A 25,437-nucleotide genomic window follows, 5' to 3' on the forward strand; every position below is an offset into this window, starting at 1 on the left:
ATACTGTGTCTGCCTGCCTGATGAAAAAAAAAAAACAAATACATCATATCTTGCATTCTGTTCCCTGCATTTAATGCTCAATTTGTGATTTTTACTAATTTATGCGGCCCAATATGAGCCTTAAAACAAGGCATGCTTTTTTTCATATAACCTCTTAGACTCTCATCTCTGAAGCCATAAATGAGTGGGCTGAGAAAGCGTGGCAGCAGCACAAAGCAGAAGTAATTGAAAAATTGAATATGTTCCTGCATTGATTTCACATTCAGAACAATAAAGTTTTCAGTAATGGGAAATGTGAAGACCATCATGCTCAAAAGCAGCTGTAATCCATGCAACACCACAGTGTGCAGCGCTCTGGTTACAGATGCCCGGTCGTCACGCATCTTTCGAGTCTCCAGTAGGATTCGAATGTATGTAAAAAGAATGATAAGGGCCACAACAGCTAAGAAGACTACATTCACAACTACTTTGAAGAGAATTTGAATGGGCAAGCCACTGAGTACAGCGGATTTGCAGGACAATTGGGTGGTGTAGATATCCCAGGCCGGATTCGGGCGCATCAGGATGAAATCCACTGAAGGAGTGATACAGCTGATTACCCACGTGCTCAAAGCAATCAACCAAATTCTTTCAGGCCTCCAAGAGATGGGTCGACGCAGTGGGTAGAAGATAGCCACGTAGCGTTCTAGTGACATGGCAGCTAGAATTAGTGGGCCATTCTGAAAGGTGGCAACAGAGAAAAATAGCAGTGGTGCACAGTAGATGATGGCAAGCTTCAGATTTCCCATAATGAATAAAAAGAGCAACACAGAGGAGAGTAACTGCAGTGTGTCATTGACTAGCATGTAGGCAAACAGGATATAACGTGAGCTGTCCAAGAATTGCCGATGTGATGCAAATATATGCAGCATCAGCAGAATAAAGTAGAGAAAGGCACTAAACAGTGGGATCACCACACACACCTTTAGGATTATAGCTGTGGTGTCGCTGGATGTGGCATTGCCTGGGAATTCAGTCAAATTTTGCATAACGTCAAGAACTTTGCAGATGCTGAAATTTAAAATTAAATTGAAATTATGTTAATATAAACTGTGTATAAAAACTTATTTAAATAAGGTACTTTAGACCTGGTTTAACAAAAGACAAATAGCCTAAGTGTTCTAAATGTCAGTAAATGACATTTGTCTGTTGAAAAAATTTAATAAATAAATTCATATCATTTTTATTAGTATTGCATGTATTTCACTTTTAACAAAGGACAGAATAAAACAGAATATATCATGAATTCTTGATTGATTAAAATTGCATTCTTAAATACTCACCACGATCTCCGATAGCAAATAAAGGATAATTTGAGAAGGAGCGCGAAGTTATATACATTTTATCTTTGTCATATGAGGAAAAGGGTTATTCTCTAGGGATTTGCAAACATTGGTCACTAAACACCGTTTTGTAATTAACAGCGTGTTCACGCAATTCCAGAATTTGCATATAAAGTGTATGGCATGGTTCTGTCCTTAATTGCTTACTACTGTATGTAATAAATGTCTGTTTTTTAAATGTCAGTCTTTAAAATTGTGTGTAAAATGTAGCTTTGCATTGTGTTAAATTAATGTAATTAATAAGAATGAATGCTGAATTGTGAAATAAACAAATATTTAGCCAGAGTGAGATCACCAATGAATAATTTAATATTTGTAATAATACACCTTATTGGTTTAAAGGCCTCATAAACCTATTGACACTCACTGGAACTTGCATCAAATAATGTGGTATGTAGTTATGAGTTAATACAGTGCATATCTAAGTAAGAGTAGCTCTGGATTTAAAATTAACTGTATTTGTTAATACAAATTTTAAGATTTTTACAAAAATCTTACAATTTACAATTGAACAATGGTCAGGTGTATAATATTGACCAACATTTAATGTAGTTTTTTCAATTTAAACATTAAAATTCTTTAATTCTGGAATATCTGTTATCTTTTTCTTATTGGATTATTAATAGAAACATTTTGGTTAAAAGCAGTTTGCTCTTTAAAACTCATTTATTTGTTTTTCATGATTGCTCTCTTTGCTCTCTTGTAGTGAGTTGACCCTGGTGATGCTGGAGCCAGAATAACAGCAATGTAACGTAACTGGCACTTGTTAGTTAAACATGTCAACATGTTAAACATATTTTTAAATCCTATGTGGCCAATTATATGTTGTAAGTAGCCAAGCAGGTTCTGAATTATGAAACACATTCTCTCGCACAAGAAAATGTTTTATTACATGTTATTTGGGAAAGCATTGATATATAAATGTGGCTATGGGACACTTGGTCACAAGAGACCTAATTCACTATCTGCTTCCTTTGGTAATTACACTGAGGCAAAATAAAAATAAAGAAGCAAAATGCTTTAGTGCTGATTAGGCCACAGGGGGCATCAACTCACACTGCTAATTACTTAATCATGTCTTTATTTTGTAAACACGCTAATGTTTGTCCAGAAATTCATTATATTATTTTCACTGGAGTTAGGGTTCTTTAGTAATTCAAGCATACTAAATACACTATTAGACTGTAAAAAAAAAATTTATTTTGTTGAGAGTAGTGCAGGGATTCATTTTTGATAGAGGCTACAAAGTCAGTAATCTGATGTATACATCTATTTGGGGCCTTTTACAGAAACAAAATGGACTTGAGATACATTCATACATCATCATAATGCATTGCACACATTTGAATAAATGTGAATAAATTCAAATAAAACTGGGAGATAAACTAACCCTTAAAAGAGCATAGGTGTTAAACATAGCCTAAAGGATAGTTTAATTCTATATTATATTTGAGACTGTAGAAAGGACGTTACTCATAATCTCACACTCCGGTCATGTTAGTTCTCACTCTCCAGTGTTCTGTATTGTTTTATAAAATCACACTCTTGATATCACCCAAATGAGAATGGGTTCCCTTTTGAGTCTGGTTCCTCTCAAGGTTCATTCCTTTTATCATCTAAGTAAGTTTTTCCTTGCCACAGTCGCCATGGCTGCTCATCAGGGATAAATACACATCGTTCACCTTAACTGTTAAATTCTGTTTAAAATCAAAGCTGCTTTAAGACAATGTCTGTTGTGAAAAGCACTATAGAAATAAACTTAACTTCACTTGACTTATATTGTAGCATGAACCTGTGTTCCCTACTTCTTAATTATTAACTGAATCTTTTGGGGTTTGGTTAAGTGGTGTTTGTTCTGTATGGCAAACAAAAAAGACACGTTTCCTCATTTACTTTCAGACATGCGTCACTGATGTGGATAGCAAGCTAAGTTGCATTCGATAATCAGTTTGCTGTAGTGCATTGAACCTACTGATAGACACTAAAGCCAGAATAGTGTTCATGTAATTGAATCTACTTACATAAGAAGGCCATTATTTGACAATACACATTCTGAGGCCTTAAAGGTAAGACATTGCAGCTCTTATTTGTTAATTACAGAAAATAAGTTCTCAAATCCTATGTGTCTAATTATAAGTTTTAAAGGACAAGAAGGTTCTAAATTATTAAACATATTCATTAATACAAGTGAAATGGAAAATACACTTTGTCACATGAGAATAAATGCATCAGCATCTGTTTCCCTTGGTAGTTAAACTAAAGCAATATGGAAGCAAAAACAATTCCATTAATGAGTTCTGGTTTAGATTAGGCTACTGGGAGATGTCCCCACATATCTAATGAACCGATTTTGTAAACATGCTGATGTAATATTTATCCACATAGCATTTATTTGATACAGAATACAGATTATTTTGGAAAATACAAAACACACACACACACACACACACACACACACACACACACACACACGTAAATATATTTACACAATACATTTTATATAAATTTTGATATAAAATTTTATATAAGTGAATTATGTGTATTAATCCCTAAGCAACTGACTGTGGCAAGGAAAAACTCCCTTAGATGGTATAAGGAAGAAACCTTGAGAGGAACCAGACTCAAAAGGGGAACCCATCCTCATTTGGGTGATATCAAGAGTGTAAAACCTTTACAAAATTAAAAGCCTTTAAATGTTCAAAGAAGTCCAATGTTCAAACTCTACATGAAGTGGGATCTAAATAGTGCTGGTACATCTCTAGGATGTTTGCCTCATGACGAGCCTTTTGAAGTACTTCATGATGATAGGAGAGGGTGCAACGGGACGGTAGTCACTGAGGCAGGACACAGATGGTTTCTTTGGCAGGGGGACGATGGTCGTTGTTTTAAAGCACTTTGGGACAGCAGTGATGCTCAGAGAGATGTTAAAGATGTCGGTGAGAACATCTGCCAGTTGGGCTGCACATCTTCTGAGCACTCTGCCAGGAATGTTGAGTGGTCCTGCAGCTTTGATTGGGTTGATTATGCTTTGACCTTTCCTCACATCAGCAGTGGAGAGACAAAGCACCTGGTTGTTGGAAGGAAGGGTCTTCCAAGCTGTTACGTCGTTCTGCACTTCAAAACGGGCGTAGAAGCTGTTCTAGAAGGGAAACATCACTGCCACAGGCAGGTTATGATGTCCTGTAGTTGGTGATGGCTTCAATGCCCAGCCACATACGCCATGTGTCACTGCTGTCAGTAAAGTGTTTGTGGATACTCACACTTTGCCTCTCTGATGGCCTGGGACAGTTTGGCCTTCGCTGTTCTTAGGGCCGCCCTGTCGTCTGCCCTAAATACAGAGTCTCGGGTCTTCAGGAGTGCATGCAAGTCTCCAGTTATCCACGGGTTCTGGTTGGAGCATAAGATAATGTTCTTAGAGACGGTGACATCATTAATGCACTTGCTGATGTAGCTGGTCCATGACGATGTGTACTCCTCCAAGTTGGTGAAGTTGCAGTTGGTTGCAGCCTTTCTAAACATGTCTCAGTCAGTAAATTCAAAGCTATAGTTTCGAATGCAGCGATAAGATTTAGTTAAACTATCAGAGAGATGCAGCCTTGGTCTGAAGATAGAAATCAAGTCATTTGCAATTTTAACTATAACAGTTTCTGTGCTATAATGGGGCCTAAAACCTGACTGAAACTCTTAAAATATATTGTTTTCTTGTAAGAAGGAACATAACTGAGCAGACAAAATATTTTCTAAAATGTAGACATAAACAGAATGTTTGAAATGGGTCTGTAATTTGATAGTTTGTTTGGATACAAATTAGGTTTCTTATTAAAGGGGTGAATAACTGCCAACTTGAGAGGTTTAGGGACATGACCTAAAGATAACAAGGAGTTATTAATATTGAGAAGAGGCTCACCAGCTGTATGTAACACTTCTTTCACTAATGTAGTTGGAATGGGATCTAACAGACATGTTGTTGGTTTAAATATGGTGATCAGATCACAAAGCTCTTCCTGTTCTATTCTTGTAAAGCATTGTAAATGTAATTGTGGAGCTTTAGCTTAGACTTGTTTACGAGATGCTGTCAGAGGTTGGACCTCCATGATTTTGTTTCTGTGACGAAATTCATAAAGTCCTCACTACTAAACTGTAATGGAATACTCTTTTCATATATCTGATTTGTTGTTGATCTAGCCACTGTACTAAAAAGAAAACCTGGAATTGTTAAGGTTGTTTTCTGTGAGTTTGTTTAGATGTTTGACCCTAGCAGTGTTTAGCGCCTGTCTGTAGCTGAGCATACTGTCTTTATATGCAAAACTAAATACCTAATTTAGTTTTTCTCTATATTCTCTCCAGTTTATTGGCTGTTCTCTTAAGGGCATGAGTATGGCTATCAAGCAATTTTTTCTCTAACCTTTTTTAATCGGATAGGGGTAATGTGTCTAATGTGCTACTTGTTTTTCTGTCGTTAGTATTCAGAAAAAAGTCCTACTTAAAAAAAGTCCTAGTTAATAATGTTGCGATATGGCTAACCTGCTCTACAGTATGTGTACAGTTCAATTCAATCCAATTCAATTCATTTTTATTTGTATAGTGCTTTTAACAATGAACATTGTCTCAAAGCAGCTTTACACAGATAATGTGGTGATTAAACGTAAATATGTTCTTTGTAAGTATGTTTGTCCCTGATTAACAACTGTGGCAAGGAAAAACTCCCAGAGATAGCATAAGGAAGAAACCTTGAGAGGAACCAGACTCAAGAGGGAACCCATCCTCATCTAGGTTGCACCAAATGTCCAGTTGAAGCAGATATACAATGTTGCGGGGTACAGTGATAATGATCAGAAGCGAACTGTATTCCTGAGTCAGTGTAGCAGACTGTTGACATTAACTACAGTCCAATTCATCCTCAAAGCACCCGTTCTACTCCGGAATTACATGGAACCACCCAAGTGTTGATGAGAAACTGTCCCAAGCTGCACAGAAGTGTAAAGATCGACGGAGGGGAGAGGGGCAGGAACAGTGGTCACTGGAGCCTCAGGAGCATGTTTAACTCGACCGAGAGAGAGAGAGAGAGAGAGAGAGAGAGAGAGAGAGAGAGAGAGAGAGATGAGGGTGACGGGAAGAAAAGGATATGGATTATTAAGTGTCCCAATTGGTGTATGAAAGTTAATGTCACTGTGCAGTTTGGACTCCGGCAAGACTCGCTATGGCAGCATAACTAAAAGGGAGAACCAGAAGGTAACACAGACATGAGGGATCTCTGGGATAAGAGACGGCCCACCACACCACCGTCAACAAACCCGAGTGAACGTGTGAATGTGAGGGGACGACAGCATACAAATATACCAGTTCACCAAACACTCTATATCCATGCTCCCTCCAGATCTGAGCCTTTACCTAATAAAAATCTACTGATAAAAGGCTTGACTAAATAAATAAGTTTTCAACCTCTACTTGAACACTGAGACTGTGTCTGAGTCCCGAACACTGATTGGAAGGCTGTTCCATAACTGTGGGGCTTTATAAGAGAAAGATCTGCCCCCTGCTGTAGTCTTCATTATTTGAGGAACCAACAGATAGCCAGCACCTTTTGATCTAAGTAGGCGTGGAGGATCATACTGGTACAGAAGTTAACTCAGATACTGTGGTGCGAGACCGTTAAGTGCTTTATACGTCAGTAGTAGTATTTTATAATCAATGCGAGATTTAATTGGGAGCCAGTGTAGACTGATTAAAACAGGGGTGATGTGGTCATATTTCCTAGATCTAGTGAGGACGACAGCGTACAAATATCCCAGTTCACCAAACACTCTATATCAATGTTCCCTCCAGATCTGAGCCTTTACCTGAGAAAAAATCTACTGATTAAAGGCTTGATGTGGTCATATTTCCTAGATCTAGTGAGGACTCTTGCTGCTGCATTCTGAACTAACTGAAGCTTATTTATGCACCTACTCGCACACCCAGACAGTAAAGCGTTACAGTAGTCTAATCTAGAAGTAACAAAAGCATGAACTAGTTTTTCTGCATCCTGTAACGACATCATATTTCTAATTTTAGCAATATTTCTAAGGTGAAAGAAGGCAATCCTGGTAATATTATTCACGTGAGCCTCAAAGGAAAGACTCGAGTCAATAATCACACCAAGGTCTTTGACAGCCGTACACGCTGAAACAGAAACACCATCCAGAGATGTTAGGTAATCGGAAAGTTTGCTTCTAGCTGCATGTGGTCCTAGTAAAAGTACTTCCGTCTTATCTGAGTTTGGCAGAAGAAAGTTATCGAGCATCCACTGTCTAATGTCCTTTACACATTTTTCAACATTGTTAAGCTGATCTCTCTCATCTGGCTTTGCTGAAATATATAGCTGTGTATCATCAGCATAGCAATGGAATCTAATACCATGTTTATGAATAATTTCTCCAAGAGGCAGCATATATAAAGAGAAAAGCAGAGGGCCTAAGACAGATCCTTGAGGAACACCAAACTTTACCTCAGAGAGTGTGGAGAACTCACCATTAACATCAACAAACTGATAGCGATCAGTCAAATAAGACCTGAGCCAAGAGAGAGCCGTTCCCTTTATTCCAACAACGTTCTCAAGTCTAGCAAGTAGTATAGTGTGATCAATGGTGTCAAAAGCTGCACTAAGGTCGAGCAAAACAAGTAAGGAGACAAAACCCTGATCAGAGGCCAATAACAGGTCATTTACCACCTTAACTAGCGCCGTCTCTGTGCTATGATGAGGCCGAAATCCTGACTGATACATTTCAAAAATATTATTCAGAAGTAGGTGTGAGCATAACTGCTGTGCTACAACCTTTTCCAAAATTTTGGCTATGAAGGGGAGATTTGATATTGGTCTGTAGTTGGACAGCTGACATGGGTCAAGGTCAGGTTTCTTAATTAGGGGGTGGATAACTGCCAGTTTGAAGGATTTTGGTACAAAACCAGTGCTAATGGAAGAGTTTATTATTTTTAAAACAGGTTCAATTACCTCTGGAATGATCTGTTTAAAGAAACTTGTAGGCAAGGGATCGAGAATGCAGGTTGATGATTTTGATGAGGAAATTAATGAAATTAAGTCATTCTCGTGAATAGGAGTAAAACTTTGTAATTGATTGTCTGTTATAATTACACTGCTGTCTACAGGGTTACTTGTAAAATAATTTGGATTTATATTAACCGTCTGGATTTTTTGCCTGATATTTTCAATTTTATTATTAAAAAAGTTAATGAAATCATTAGTACCTAATGATGGTGTGCATGTGAGTGCAGTGCTTTTATTCCCTGTTAATTTTGCTACCGTGCTGAATAAAAATCTAGGATTATGCTTGTTATTTTCTATGAGGGTGGAGAAATATGCTGATCTAGCAGCACTAAGAGATTTTCTATAAATTAGGAGGCTCCCCTTCCATGCTATTTGAAATACTGTTAATTTTGTTTGACGCCATTTACGTTCTAATTTTCGAGTGGTCTGTTTTAAGGTGCGTGTATGTTCATTATACCACTGTGCTAATTTTTTCTCCCTGATCATTTTGGTCTTAAGGGGAGCTACATCATCTAGGGTATAACGTAATGTTGATTCTAGGTGTTTAGTGGCCCAGTCGAGCTCTGCAGGGTCAGACGGAGATCTATCTAATATCGTAATTTCTGGAAGATTGTTAATAAAACGTGCTGCTGTAGCTGACGTGAAAGTACGCTTAACACGATAACGTGGTGAAGTAGTAATGCAATGACTGAGGCAAATTTTAAAAGAGATGAGATAATGGTCTGAAATAGCTTCAGACTGTGGAATTATGACTACGTTTTTTACTTTTAATCCAAATGTTAACAACAAATCGAGAGTGTGTCCACCACTATGAGTGGGTCCTATAACATTCTGATTAATTCCAACTGAATCTAGAATGGACACAACAGCTGCTCTTCAGGAGTCTTCCTGATGATCAAAATGAATGTTAAAATCACCAACAATTAATGCTTTGTCTAGAGAAGTAACTAAATTTGTGATGAAATCTGCAAATTCTATGAGAAAATCAGAGTAGGGCCCTGGGGGTCTATAAATAATAATGAGTGGAATTGTCTGACTGGACCTGCTTTCAGACACTGAATATTTTATGCTGGTGTAAAGAACTTCAAATGTTTTACATTTGTGTTTAGTCTTTTGTGTGACGCTTAGATTATTATTATAAATAGCTGCGACTCCGCCTCCTCTGCCATTTAGACGGGGTTGGTGTATGTAACTATACCCAGGAGGACTCGCTTCATTTAATGCTAAATATTCATTTGGTTTAATCCATGTTTCTGTCAAACACATTATTTTAAACTCCTGGTCGGTAATAATTTCGTTTACATTAAGCGCTTTAGACGTGAGAGATCTAATATTCAGCAATCCTATCTTTAGTTTAGAGGTGCTGGCTGTGCGTTCAGTCATATTTAATTTTATGTTAATCAGGTTACTAAAACAGACTTTCTGAGAATTCCTATATTTTGGTTTCGCTCGGGGGACAGACACAGTCTCAATTTGGTGGATCCTGAGTAACGACTCTGTGCAGCTAGCAGATGGTCGGTTTAGCCTGTCTGTCTGCTCCCTGGCCTTGGCTCACCACAGTCCTATAAACTTTCCCTTTCACTCTCGCAGATACCCTTCTATCACAAATCACTCCTGCCACTTTTCTCCACCCACTCCACCCTGCCTGCACTCTTTTCTTCACTTCTCTAACCCAAAATACTTGAAGAGGTCATGTTGCCTTATGCTGAAGAGGACATGCCCTTGAAATGGTTGTTTCAACAAGACAATGACCCCAAACACACTAGTAAACGAGCAAAGTCTTGGTTCCAAACCAACAAAATTAATGTTATGGAGTGGCCAGCCCAATCCCCGGACCTTAATCCAATCGAGAACTTGTGGGGTGATATCAAAAATGCTGTTTCTGAAGCAAAACCAAGAAATGTAAATGAATTGTGGAATGTTGTTAAAGAATCATGGAGTGGAATAACAGCTGAGAGGTGTCACAAGTTGGTTGACTCCATGCCACACAGATGTGAAGCAGTTTTAAAAAACTGTGGTCATACAACTAAAAACTAGTTTAGTAATTCACAGGATTGCTAAATCCTAGAAACAAAAATGTTTGTACAAAATAGTTTTGAGTTTGTACAGTCAACGGCATACACTGCTATTTTTTTTAACACACCCCTTTCAACTAATTGCCCAATTGCACAGCCTTAAGAGCGTGCATATCATGAATGCTGGGTCTTGTTTGTTTTCTGAGAATCTACTGCACCAACTGGTAACTTGTTTGCCACGTAGCAATAAAAAATATACTAAAAACCTGGATTATTCTGGTTAGTCACATTGTACTGCTATTATTTTGAACAATACTGTACATGTCCTGCACCACCTTCACATACTTCTCTGACACACCTCATACAGTACCACAACTCCTCTCTTGGCACCCTGTCGTACGCTTTCTCTGAATCCACAAACACACAATGCTACTCCTTCTAACCTTCTCTATACTTCTTCATCAACATTCTCAAAGCAAATAATGCATCTGTGGTGCTCTTTCTCGACATAAAACCATACTGTTGCTCACAGATGGTCACCTCTTCTCTCTCTTCCACTACTTTTTCCCATAACTTCATGGTGTGACTGATCAACTTGATTCCCCTGTAGTTACTGCAGGTCTGCACATCCCCCTTATTCTTAAATGCATCTGTGGTGCACATTCCTTCTCCATTCCTCAGGCATCCTCTCACCTTCCAAAATCCTGTTAAACAATCTTGTTAAAAACTCCATCTCACCTAAAAATCTCCATGCTTCTACCGGTATGTCATCTGGTCCAACTGACTTTTCACTCTTCATCCTCTTAATCGCTGCTTTCACTTCTCCTTACTAATTTTATCCACTTCCTGCTTCATCAACTCCAGACCATCCAATCTTTCCTCGCTCTCATTTTGTGTCCAACCTCTCATACAGCTCCTCATATGCCTTTTCTTTGGCTTTCGCCACATCCCTCTTTACCTGATGCCGCATCTCCTTGTACTCCTGCCTACTTTTCTCATCTCTCTGTCGATCCCAATTCTGTTTTGCCAACCTCTTTCTCCTTATGCTTTCCTGCACTTCCTCATTCCACCACCACGTCTCTTTGTCTTCCTTTCTATTTCCAGATGTCACACCAAGTACCTTTCTAGCTGCCTCCTTTATCACTTTTGCAGTAGTTGCCCAATCATCCAGCACCTCCTCACCACCACCGAGCCCCTCTCTAACCTCTTCTCTGAATCTCACACTAGAGTCTTCCGCCTTCAGTTTCCACCATCTTATTCTTCTTTCAGTCTTCACTCTCCTCCTCTTCTTCTCCACCTCCAAAACCATCCTACAGACCACCATCCGATGCTGTCGAGCTACACTGTCCCCTGCCGACACCTTACAGTCTCCAATCTCCTTCAGGTTGCATCTCCTACATAGAACATAGTCCACCTATGTGCACCTTTCTCCACTCTTATAAATTACCCTGTGATCCTCCTTCTTCTTAAAATAAGTGTTCACCACTGCCATTTCCATCCCTTTAGCAAAATCTACCACCATCTGTTCTTTCACATTCCTTTCATCAAAGCCATACCTACCCATCACCTCCTCATCACCTCTGTTCCCTTCACCTACATGCCCATTGAAATCCACCCCAATCACTTATCACTCACAGGTTCACCTTCTACCACTTCATCCAACTCACTCCAAAATTTTTCCTTCTCCTCCATCTCACAGCCGACTTGTGGAGCATAAGCACTGATGACATTTATCATCATCCCTTCAACTTCCATCTTCACGAATCACCCTATCAGAAACTCTCTTTACCTCCACTACACACTTACTGTATTCTTCCTTCAGAATAACCCCTACACCATTTCTCTTTCCATCCACACCATGATAAAACAGTTTAAACCACCTCCAATGTTCCTGGTCTTACTCCCTTTTCACTTGGTCTCCTGAACACACAACATATCTACCTTTCTCCTCTCCATCATATCAGCTACCTCTTTCATTCGAAATTGTCATTCGAATTTGTTACATAATTTGTCATGAAAAAGTTTAGCTCTTTCAGCAGAAGTAAATAGAGAATAAATGCAACTATTGGTGCGTGTGCGCGTGTGCGTGTGTGTTTTCATTATTTAATTATTTCAATATTTGAATATTATTTCAATATTCGTTAAGAAATGTCAGAAATTGGGGACAGACTTAGGGACATATGTGTTGCGGGCACTCAGGATAAAGTACTTTAATAAAAGCAACTGAAGACCTTTTAATCAAAACACAATGCATCCAACTGGGACAAAAAAGACTGGACAATATATACACAAATATGGCATTTGTATTCAGGCTTCTTCCTGCTCTGTCAACTACCTATTTCTTACCATTTCTTTTCTACAAACCCATTATCAGCAAGACAAGGTTAAAAGAATAGAATTTAATCTAGTCTTCTCTGAGACTGTACTTGCCCCAAGACCTTTACAGGTGTTCACCTTTTGTGACAACTCTTGCCAGCAACACATATATATATATATATATATATATATATATATATATATATATATATATATATATATATATATATATTATATATATATATATATATATATATATATATATATATATATATATAGAGAGAGAGAGAGAGAGAGAGAGAGAGAGAGAGAGAGAGAGAGAGAGTGATAGTCATATATTACTCTGTAAGCTTTTTAATTTAACTAATACAAATGGCAAATCCTTTAAAGCATGCTTTCTTATACAACTGTGACTTCTCTTTTGTCTTTAGATAAAGCATTGAAATTACTATAAACTGCCAGATGATATATAAAGTAATGAGTAATGGGGTTACTGTTTTATGAAGTTCCTTCATGGGTAATCCCAGTTACATTTTTAAGTAAAAGTTAGAAAGTAAGTAATAATCAATCATTAGTAATTTGAAAAAAATATATATTTTTACCATAAACTGGTTACATGTTAAAGAGAATAAATACAATTTAGTGTTCGGGACTCAGAACTCAGACTCATTTATCAGTAGATTCTTCTTAAGTAAAGCAGCATATATGGAGAGATCACGGATGTAGTGTGTTCAGTGAACTGGGATATTTGTATGCTGTCGTCACCTCACTCTCACACGTTCACTCAGGTTTGTTGACAGTGGTGTGGTGGCGTCTCTTATCCCAGAGATCCCTCATGTCTGTTACCTTCTGGTTCTCCCTTTTAGTTATGCTGCCATAGCGAGTATCATACAATAATAATACAAAAACAAGGACACAATAATCCATATCCTCTCCTCTCTCTCTCTCTCTCTCTCTCTCTCTCTCTCTCTCTCTCTCTCTCTCTCTCTCTCTCTCTTTTTCATTCGAGTTAAACATGTTCCTAAGGTTCCAGTGACCACTGTTCCTGCCCCACTTCCCTCCTCCCTAACCCTAACCCTAGATTTGCCCACTTTGTCCTGGCCTGCCTCCGAATAGTGTTCTCTTTGGAAAACTCTTTAGCAAACATGAATGAATGAATGATTTTGTTTGAGCTTTAAAAAAAAAATTTAAAAAACCAAATCATCAATTACTGGGTCATTGTTGGCAAAAGTTTCAGCATGCAAGATAATTTTAGCTGTATAGTTAACTTAAAGTTAAAAACATGACAGTGATCATTTAAAACCTAGCAAATCATGTGATTTACATACTGATCAGTTTAGAGTGCTCATAACAAACACACTATCAACAATTTTCCTTTTTTGCATGCTTCATATGATCGTATGCAAATACATCTGCTTCAAGCCTCACCGTTGCCCACCCCCCCACCTTCTGTTTACCCAATCTTACATATTAATGATCAGTAATTGCATATTATAATGAGTATGTCAAACCTATATATATGTTTTTGCACAGAGTTCCTTATCCAGGAAACCCTTATTACAGCTACAGGTAATGCATTAAAAAATGAGCTGCATTCACATCTTTATCCACATGCATTAGTAGATGTTTCTGGTATCATCTGTTGTATTTTTAAAAAATGTATCACTTATGATTAATAATTATTTGTATAATCTCTATAATCTCTACAAATCATAGAGATTGTATAATTTATAATTTATAATTATAGTCTATACTATTTAATAATTTTTGTACAATTTTCATGCCAGTTGTAATTACATGGCCATGTTTTTCCCTAGATATGTGTCCAGAGGAGTGTAACAGCAGTCATCATTTGCAACTGGTCCAGTCAGGTTCACTACGGCTGAATATATCAATGGCCTTAACCCAGATCTTTGTGTGGCCATTTATCTATATCAACATCCTCATGATTCTAACCTTTTTCAGAAAACAATCTTTCAGAACTGAAACACGCTATATACTGTTTGCCTATACCTTATTTGTAGATTTGATTTTTCTTATTCTGACAGATTTTGTAATATTTCTCTCTTACAGCTATATACTGATGCCCATGGCATTCTGTATTCCCATTTGCATGCTCATGGAAACACTAACAACGTGCACACCACTAACTATCACTGCAATGTGTGTCGAACGTTACGTGGCCATTTGCATGCCACTGAGACATAGTGCTATCTCTACTGTCCACAGGACCCTTACAGTTATTCTAATCATTTGGATCACATGTTTCCTTAAGCCATTTGTGGATTTGTTGATCCTTGTTACAACTGCCTCAAAAGAATACATGTCTCAATTTACCTTCTGTCATTATGAAATCATGATGCCAGATAGCTCGCACCGCTTAATAAGAGGTATTCTACATTTTTTTGGTTTTACACTAGTTTTACTTGTTGAGATATTTTGCTATGTTATGATTATGATCTCTGCCCGAGCAGCCTCTGTTAACAAGAACTTAGCAGTCAAAGGTCTGCGCACCATCACATTGCATATGCTTCAGCTTACCCTCTGTACAACTGAAATTATTTGTCCCTATATTGAAGCACTAATCATTGAGCTGGATATCGAGGTATATTTGTCAGTACGATTTTTTAACTTCATAATGTTCACTGTCATTGCCAGGGCAGTCAGTCCATTTGTTTACGGCCTAAGAGATGAACAGTTTTATGCTACCCTATTGTACTTTGTCAGATGTAGACAAAATCATGTTTCATCTGAGAGAGTCTCAAATCCAAAGAAAAAATTTAATAATAAATAAAAGAAAAAGTTATTAGCATAATATATATTTTCTTTATACACACACACACACACACACACACACACACACACACACACACACACACACACACACACACTTTGATATTGTCTGGTTTTACAGACATTAGGACATTTTATATTATACAATACATGAATGGCTTTTAGCAATTTAAGGCTATAAAACATTATGAAATGAATTCATTTAGCCATTTCTTTATAATCAAGTCAAGAGTAACACACGGTGAGAGTTAGACAAGACTATATCACAGGTCCTTTGGTTATTTTGCCTGATTTCGATTGTTTGCTTGAATACCATAGAATGCTCAATCTTACGAATTTAATGTACAAACAAATTAATTAGCTCAAAAGGGTTCAGTTTAGCACTGATTAATAGTAAATGTGATTTTGTTATGTGTCTAATCCCATTGTTACATGTGGAGTGCTACATGGTGTACTGTGATATATTCTGCCTTCTAATACATTGTACTGTTTGCCTATATTACTGTGTGGGTACAAATCTTTTTTATGCTAATAAACTACAATTGTAATTGGCTATCAACCTTTGTAATTTGTTCTATGAGTCTTTCTTGTCTGAAAAAATATTAATTGAATACACTGACTGAATTACCAATAATTAAACTCCCAGAGGTTTAGTTAAGGTGTTTGGTGCTTAGCTTTGTGCTTAGCTTTAAAATAAACCAGACAAGACTGTATTTTGTGCTGGTAGCACAAAACAATTTCTCTTGAAGCATGTAAAAACAAATTTCTTTCACTTTTAATAGTTACGGGCCTAAAATGTAACCCTATGTAACTGTTTATATTGTCCCTCGTCCCTCAATTTCTACAATATCTTAACAAAAATACAACATTTTGCATGGCTGTCCTCCCTGACAACTTCATGCAATGGATTAATATAGTATATTATAGTATAACTGAAACCCAGCCATTAGGGGGGCACAAGCCAGTGTACTCTTAGTGCCGGTCCCAAGCCCGGGTAAATGGGGAGGGTTGCGTTAGGAAGGGCATCCAGCGTAAAACATGTGCCAAATCAAATATGCGGATCACAAATGAGAATTTCATACCGGATCGGTCGAGGCCCGGGTTAACAACGACCGCCACAGGTATCGTTAGCCGACAGGGTACCGGTGGAAATTGGGCTACTGTTGGCCGAAGGAGGAGAAGGAGAGGAGGAAGGCGTCTACAGAGACGGCAGGAAAAGGAGCAGTGTAGGAGAGTAGAGGTTCGGGTTGGTACTTTAAATGTTGGTACTATGACGGGTAAAGGGAGAGAGATAGCTGATATGATGGAGAGGAGAAAGGTAGATGTGTTGTGTGTTCAGGAGACCAAGTGGAAAGGGAGTAAGGCCAGGAACATTGGAGGTGGGTTTAAACTGTTTTATCATGGTGTGGATGGGAAGAGAAATGGTGTAGGGGTGATTCTGAAGGAAGAGTACAGTAAGAGTGTAGTGGAGGTGAAGAGAGTTTCTGATAGGGTGATGATCGTGAAGGTGGAAGTTGAAGGGATGATGATAAATGTCATCAGTGCCTATGCTCCACAAGTTGGCTGTGAGATGGAGGAGAAGGAAAGATTCTGGAGTGAATTAGATGAAGTGGTAGATGGTGTACCTAGGAAAGAACGATTGGTGATTGGGGCAGACTTTAATGGGCATGTAGGTGAAGGGAACAGAGGTGATGAGGAGGTGATGGGTAGGTATGGTTTTAAGGAGAGAAATGTGGAAGGGCAGATGGTGGTAGATTTTGCTAAAAGGATGGAAATGGCAGTGGTGAACACGTATTTTAAGAAGAAGGAGGATCATAGGGTGACGTATAAGAGTGGAGGAAGGTGCACACAGGTGGATTATCTTCTGTGTAGGAGATGCAACCTGAAGGAGATTGGAGACTGTAAGGTGTTGGCGGGGGACAGTGTAGATAGACAGCATCGGATGGTGGTCTGTAGGATGGTTTTGGAGGCGAAGAAGAAGAGGAGAAAAGTAAGGTTTGAAAGAAGAATAAGATGGTGGAAACTGAAGGAGGAAGAGTGTAGTGTGAGGTTCAGGGAAGAGGTCAGACAGGGGCTTGATGGTGGTGAAGAGGTGCCGGATGATTGGGCAACTACTGCAGGAGTGATGAGGGAGGCAGCTAGAAAAGTACTTGGTGTGACATCTGGAAATAGAAAGCAAGACAAGGAGACGTGGTGGTGGAATGAGGAAGTGCAGGAGAGCATTAGGGGAAAGAGATTGGCAAAACAGAAGTGGGATCGACAGAGTGATGAGAAAAGTAGGCAGGAGTACAAGGAGATGCGGCAGCAGGTTAAAAGGGATGTGGCGAAAGCCAAGGAAAAGGCATATGAGGAACTGTATAAGAGGTTGGACACTAAGGAAGGAGAAAAGGATTTATACCGATTGGCCAAGCAGAGGGACCGAGCTGGGAAGGATGTACTGCAAGTTAGAGCAATAAAGGATGGAGAGGGAAATGTGTTGCCTAGTGAGGAGAGTGTGTTGAGAAGATGGAGGGAGTATTTTGAGCAGCTGATGAATGAGGAAAATCAGAGAGAGAGAAGGTTGGAGGATGTGGAGTTGGTGAAGCAGGATGTAGATAGGATTAGTAAGGAGGAAGTGAGAGCAGCGATTAAGAGGATGAAGAATGGAAAGTCGGTTGGACCAGATGACATACCGGTAGAAGCGTGGAGATGTTTAGGAGAGATGGCAGTGGAGTTTTTAACCAGATTGTTTAACAGGATTCTGGAAGGGGAGAGGATGCCTGAGGAATGGAGAAGGAGTGTGCTGGTACCGATCTTTAAGCATAAGGGAGATGTGCAAACCTGCAGTAACTACAGGGGAATTAAGTTGATCAGTCACACCATGAAGTTATGGGAAAGAGTAGTGGAAGCCAGGCTGAGAGAAGAGGTGACCATCTGTGAGCAACAGTATGGTTTCATGCCGAGGAAGAGCACCACAGATGCCTTATTTGCTTTGAGGATGTTGATGGAGAAGTATAGAGAAGGACAGAAGGAGCTGCATTGTGTATTTGTGGATTTAGAGAAAGCGTACGACAGGGTGCCGAGAGAGGAGTTGTGGTATTGTATGAGGAAGTCAGGTGTGTCAGAGAAGTATTTGAGGGTGGTGCAGGACATGTATGAGGACAGTGTGACGGCAGTAAAGTGTGCAGTAGGTACGACAGACTGGTTCAGGGTGAAGGTTGGACTACATCAAGGATCGGCCCTGAGCCCTTTCCTGTTTGCAGTGGTGATGGACAGGTTGACGGACGAGGTCAGACAGGAGTCTCCCTGGACTATGATGTTTGCAGATGATATTGTGATTTGTGGTGAGAGTAGAGAGCAGGTTGAGAAGAGCCTGGAGAGGTGGAGATATGCGCTGGAGAGAAGGGGAATGAAAGTCAGTAGGAGTAAGACAGAGTACATGTGTGTGAATGAGAGGGAGGGCAGTGGAGTGATGCGGTTGCAGGGTGAAGAGGTGAAGAAGGTGGAGGAGTTCAGGTACCTGGGGTCAACAGTGCAAAGTAATGGAGAGTGTGTTAGGGAAGTAAAGAAAAGAGTGCAGGCAGGGTGGAGTGGGTGGAGAAGAGTGACAGGAGTGATTTGTGATAGAAGAGTATCTGCAAGAATGAAAGGGAAAGTTTATAGGACTGTGGTGAGACCTGCGATGTTGTATGGATTAGAGACAGTGGCATTGAGTAAAAGACAGGAGGTGGAGCTGGAGGTAGCAGAGCTGAAGATGTTGAGGTTTTCGTTGGGAGTGACGAGGATGGACAAGATTAGAAATGAGTTTATTAGAGGGACAGCACATGTAGGATGTTGTGGTGACAAGGTGAGGTAGGCGAGATTGAGATGGTTTGGACATGTGCAGAGAAGGGACATGAATTATATTGGTAGAAAAATGCTGAAGATGGAGCCACCAGGTAGGAGGAAAAGAGGAAGGCCAAGGAGGAGGTTCATGGATGTGGTGAGGGAAGACATGCAGGTAGTTGGTGTAAAAGAGGCAGATATAGAGGACAGGGTGGTATGGAGACGGATGATCCGCTGTGGCGACCCCTAATGGGAGCAGCCGAAAGAAGAAGAAGAATTATAGTATAACTTATATATATATATATATATATATATATATATATATATATATATATATATATATATATATATATATATATATTATCTCACTCCAAATGTCAAAATAAAGAACACTTTTTTTTCCTCTCAAAGAGTGTGAACCACAATATTTGTCTTTGTAGAGCTGTGACTTGAGTTAATAGCCACGTTATTTAATAGCCACATGCGCTGGATTTTATCTCTTCATACAGTATCAGTGCCTGATTTCATGAAAACTCTAGAATTCTTGCAACCAGGCTTCCAGCCAACCAGAAACCAGTACCCAAACCAATGATTGATGAGCATGTGTTTGCATAATTTTATTTAGTTTAGTGCATGTGTAGACCATTTGGATTGTGGTGTCACACCTAAAATCCTGCAATTCTATTTATGGAGCATTATATAATTAGTTGAAATCTGAAACCTAAAGCGATTTATTCAACTAAATCTTTCGCCTATTGTTTAGGAAAGCAGCTGGTCTAGTGGTTAGGATGCGGCGCTCTCACCGCTGCGGCCCAAGTTCGATCCCGGTCAGGAAACCAACCCCAGCCATTAGAGTTGCACAAGCCAGTGCACTCTTAGTCCCAAGCCCGGATAAATGGGGAGGGTTGCGTTAGGAAGGGCATCCAGCGTAAAAACATGTTGCCAAATCAAACATGTGGATGATCCGCTGTGGCGACCCCTAATGGGAGAAGCCGAAAGAAAGTTTTAAGGAAAGCAGCTGGTTGGAAAACCAATAATCTCAATAATCTCTATTTTCAAAGAGATTAGCAATATAGAAATACATTTTTATTTTATTTAAACGCTGCTAATAAAACAAAAAAAGGAAAAATACATATAAAAACCTGTGAAATAATAAATATAAAATAAAAAAAATATAAAGAACTCATTTTCACTATGTAATGCAAATATACTGTAAATAACATGGCCACAGGATGGCCTGTGATGTAGTGGTGAACTATACATGATGCATTCTAGCCTCATGTCTAGTGTTTCTGGGATATGCTTTCACTATGACCAGTAAAAAGGTTTAATGAATGAATGAATGATCAAACAATGATATATATCAATGTCATTGGTTTCTTGAGTATATTATACTATATTTTCTCATGCATTTTATATATAGTTTGTGTAGTTAATAAGCAGCAAAGGTAACACACTTTTGTGTATTTTCATAAAGAGTTTTGATAAAGAGAAAAAGTACAGGATTATTAGGATCAGCGGTGACTGGCTAACCCTTACAAACAACCTCTAAATGTACTAAATACTAAATGTATTTTTATATTTTTTAAACAAATTTGCCTTATTTTTAATAGTCATACACAAATAAAAAAATAAGATGTGTTTGTGTTTTTTTTTAACTCCTTTTAATATATTTGTCTTTGATAAGAGGTGTCAAATATGAACAGAAACTAATGCTAGTGTAAAACAACATTTAATAATAAAGAGTCCAGGACCACCGAGTAAAGGATAAGTGTTAAAGAAATGCAAAAACCATAAGGTTAGAAATAAAATGAAAAAGAAAAAGAAAAATGTTTAAATAACCTGGTTGTGTAAACAGCACTAATCTGATACTTTGTTAAAGCACTTTTTCATATTTATTGCAGCTCTTTTTAGTACCCTTTTTAAATAGAAGTCTATCAACTTATTTACTTTATTTGGCAGGTTTATTCGACTCTTCTTTGCAAAAATACTCCAAATCCTCTTTTAGTCATTTAGAAAATTTTGAATGTATTTAAGTCTGGACTTATATTTTTATTCCTCTTTAGCTGTCGAACTGGCATTTGTAGGCTTTGTGCCAAAACAGATTGATATTTTTAGCTATCATATATAGATATATGTTTTTTAAATCTTCTTTGTCTTGAATTTCATTGCAGACAATATGAACACAAAATATTTCATGTTTTGTTTGTTCAACTTCATGTTACTTGTAAATATACATCCTTTCCTGTCATTTAGACCTGCAACACATTCCAAAATAAGTTGGGACAGGAGCAATTTAGGGCTAGTAATGAGGTAAATTGGTTAAATAATTATGTGATTTAAACAGGTGATGTCAACAGGTGATTGTTATTATGATTTAGTACAAAAACAGCATCCAAGAAAGGTCTAGTCCTTTAGGAGCAAAGATGGGCCGAGGATCGCCAGTTTGCTAACAAATACGTGAGAAAATTATTGAAATGTTTAAAAACAATGTTCCTCAAAGAAAGATAGGAAGAGATTTGGATATTTCACCTTCAACAGTGCATAACATAATTAAAAGATTCAAGGAATCTGGAGGAATTTCAGTGCGTAAAGGACAAGGGTGCAAGCCTAAGCTGAACAGCCGTGATCTCCGATCCCTCAGGCGGCACTGCATCAAGAATCGTCATTCATCTATAAGCGATATCACCACATGGGTTCAGGACTACTTTGGCAAACCTTTGTCAAGTAACACAATACGTAGTTACATCCACAAATTCCAGTTAAAACTGTACTGTGCCAAAAGGAGGCCCTATGTTAACAGTGTCCAGAAGCGCCGTCAACTTCTATGGGCTCGGAGGCATCTGGGATAGACCATCACACAGTGGAAACGTGTACTGTGGTCAGATGAATCAGTATTTCAGGTATTTTCTGGGAGGAATTGACGCCGTGTGCTCCGGACCAAAGAAAAAAAGGATCATCCATACTGTTACCAGCAATATGTCCAGAGTCTGTCATGGTATGGGGTTGTGTCAGTGCCCTTGGCAAAGGTAACTTGCACTTCTGTGATGGCACCAATAATGCTGAAAAGTACATAGAGAATTTGGAGCACAATATGTTGCCTTTAAGAAGACATCTGTTCCAGGGACGTCCATGCATATTTCAACAAGACAATGCAAAACCCCATTCTGCACACATTACAAAGTCCTGGCTGCTGAGGAAGAGGGAACGGGTATGTGTGGCGCATTTTGAAGCGCAAAATGCGACAACGAAGACCCCGTACTGTTGTCCACCTTAAGACTTGTTTGCAGGAAGAATGGGACAAAATTATATATATATATATATATATATATATATATATATATATATATATATATATATATATATATATATATATATATATCTACAGTGAGGAAAATAAGTATTTAAACACCCTGCTATTTTGCAAGTTCTCCCACTTAGAAATCATGGAGGGGTCTGAAATTGTCATCGTAGGTGCATGTCCACTGTGAGAGACATAATCTAAAAAAATAAATTCAGAAATAACAATTTATGATTTTTAAACTATTTATTTGTATGATACAGCTGCAAATAAGTATTTGAACACCTGTCTATCAGCTAGAATTCTGACCCTCAAAGACCTGTTAGTCTGTCTTTAAAATGTCCACCTCCACTACATTAATTATCCTAAATTGGATGCACTTGTTTGAGGTAGTTAGCTGCATAAAGACACCTGTCCACCCCATACAATCAGTAAGAATCCAACTACTAACATGGCCAAGACCAAAGAGCTGTCCAAAGACACTAGAAACAAAATTGTACACCTCCACAAGGCTGGAAAGGGCTACGGGGAAATTGCCAAGCAGCTTGGTGAAAAAAGGTCCACTGTTGGAGCAATCATTAGAAAATGGAAGAAGCTAAACATGACTGTCAATCTCCCTCGGACTGGGGCTCCATGCAAGATCTCACCTCGTGGGGTCTCAATGATCCTAAGGAAGGTGAGAAATCAGCTCAGAACTACACGGGAGGAGCTGGTCAATGACCTGAAAAGAGCTGGGACCACCGTTTCCAAGGTTACTGTTGGTAATACACTAAGACGTCATGGTTTGAAATCATGCATGGCACGGAAGGTTCCCCTGCTTAAACCAGCACATGTCCAGGCACGTCTTAAGTTTGCCAATGACCATTTGGATGATCCAGAGGAGTCATGGGAGAAAGTCATGTGGTCAGATGAGACCAAAATAGAACTTTTGGGTCATAATTCCACTAAACGTGTTTGGAGGAAGAATGATGAGTACCATCCCAAGAACACCATCTCTGCTGTGAAGCATGGGGGTGGTAGCATAATGCTTTGGGGGTGTTTTTCTGCACATGGGACAGGGCGACTGCACTGTATTAAGGAGAGGATGACCGGGGCCATGTATTGCAAGATTTTGGGGAACAACCCTCTTTCCTCAGTTAGATCATTGAAGATGGGTCAAGGCTGGGTCGTCCAACATGACAATGACCCGAAGCACACAGCCAGGATAACCAAGGAGGGGCTCTGTAAGAAGCATATCAAGGTTCGAGCGTGGCCTACCCAGTCTCCAGACCTAAACCCAATAAAGAATCTTTGGAGGGAGCTCAAACTCCGTGTTTCTCAGCGACAGGCCAGAAACCTGACTGATCTAGAGAAGATCTGTGTGGAGGAGTGGGCCAAAATCCCTCCTGCAGTGTGTGCAAACCTGGTGAAAAACTACAGGAAACGTTTGACCTCTGTAATTGCAAACAAAGGCTACTGTACCAAATATTAACATTGACTTTCTCAGGTGTTCAAATACTTATTTGCAGCTGTATCATACAAATAAATAGTTAAAAAATCATACATTGTGATTTCTTGATTTTTAGTTTTTTAGATTATGTCTCTCACAGTGGACATGCACCTACGATGACAATTTCAGACCCCTCCATGATTTCTAAGTGGGAGAACTTGCAAAATAGCAGGGTGTTCAAATACTTATTTTCCTCACTGTATATATATATATATATATATATATATATATATATATATATATATATATATATATATATATATATTGACAGAGATCTCAAGCAACACTACACTTAGTACCCTGAAAACTGAATTCTAGAAATGTCTGTAATTTATTTAAATATCACATGTACATATTCAGACTCTTTAGTCAGTACTTAGCTAAACCAGTTTCATGTCTCTCCAGAAATGTTCAATATGGGTCAAGTCAGGGCTCTGATTAGCAACTCTAGGACATTCACAAAATTGTCCCTAAGCCACTCTGTGTTGTCCCTGTAGATGTCTCTGTACTTTGCTCCATTCAGCTTTTCCTGAAACCTGACGTGTTGCCATGTTCCTGCTGCAGAAAAACACTCTATGCTGCCACCATCATGCTTCACTTTTGGAATGGTTTTAGGCAGGCAATGAGCAGTGTATGATTTCCACACGACATAATGTGTAGAAATTAGGCCAAACAGTTCAATCTTGGTTTCTTCATTCCAGAGAATTTTTTCACACAGTGTGGTAGTCCTAATGGCAAGCTCCAAGCGGGCGTCCATGGGTTTTGCACTGAGGAGAGATTTCAGTCTAAAAATCTCTCCTGGTGGAGGGCTGCAGTGATGGTTATCCTTCTGGAACTTTGTCCTATCTACACACAAGGATCTCTAGAAGTCAGTCAGAGTGACAATCGGGTTCTTGGTCATGACCAGCACTTGGAAGAGTCCTAGTTATACCACACTTCCATTTGGAAAGTATGGTGACCACTGTGCTCTTGGGAATATTTATATTTTGTAGACTTCCCCAGATCTGTGCCTTGCAATAATCTTTTCTCTGAACTCTGCAGGCAGTTCCTCTGACCTCATTGCTTGTTTTTTGCTCTGATATGCATTGTCAGCTTTGTGGCCTTCTATAGAATGGTGTGTGTCTTCCAATCAATCATGTCCAATCAATAGCATATTCCACAGGTAAACTCTAATCAAGGTGTAGAAACATCTCAGCAATGATCAAGAGAATTAAGAGGCACATTTAGCTCAAGTTGTTGCAATGGTTCTGAAAACTCATACACAAGTGATATTTTTGATTTTTTTTCATTAT

At 38.8% G+C, this 25,437-nt stretch overlaps 2 protein-coding genes across 3 annotated transcripts; one reads left to right on the plus strand and one right to left on the minus strand.

The window, feature by feature from the left end:
• Positions 1-5,769, minus strand: or95a1 (odorant receptor, family 95, subfamily A, member 1). Of its 2 annotated transcripts, none has more exons than XM_083548943.1 (2): positions 4,643-5,769; positions 1-1,050 (listed from the first exon to the last, which is right to left on the minus strand). In XM_083548943.1, exon 2 carries the CDS (start codon positions 1,026-1,028, stop codon positions 78-80), a length of 951 nt encoding a protein of 316 aa, XP_083405069.1. In that variant the 5' UTR covers positions 1,029-1,050; positions 4,643-5,769; the 3' UTR covers positions 1-77. The 2 variants fall into 2 exon arrangements, 1 of the variants encoding a protein (XP_083405069.1); XR_014534732.1 differs by lacking the exon at positions 1-1,050 and adding an exon at positions 4,040-4,521.
• An 8,807-nt stretch (positions 5,770-14,576) lies between these two features.
• Positions 14,577-16,294, plus strand: LOC310730128 (odorant receptor 131-2). The gene has a single exon (XM_083548940.1). It carries the CDS (start codon positions 14,578-14,580, stop codon positions 15,550-15,552), a length of 975 nt encoding a protein of 324 aa, XP_083405066.1. The 5' UTR covers position 14,577; the 3' UTR covers positions 15,553-16,294.
• Positions 16,295-25,437: the final 9,143 nt, after the last annotated feature.

Source organism: Silurus aristotelis, assembly GCF_946808225.1.
Source record: "Silurus aristotelis genome assembly, chromosome: 8".
NCBI classification, from domain to species: Eukaryota; Metazoa; Chordata; class Actinopteri; order Siluriformes; family Siluridae; genus Silurus; species Silurus aristotelis.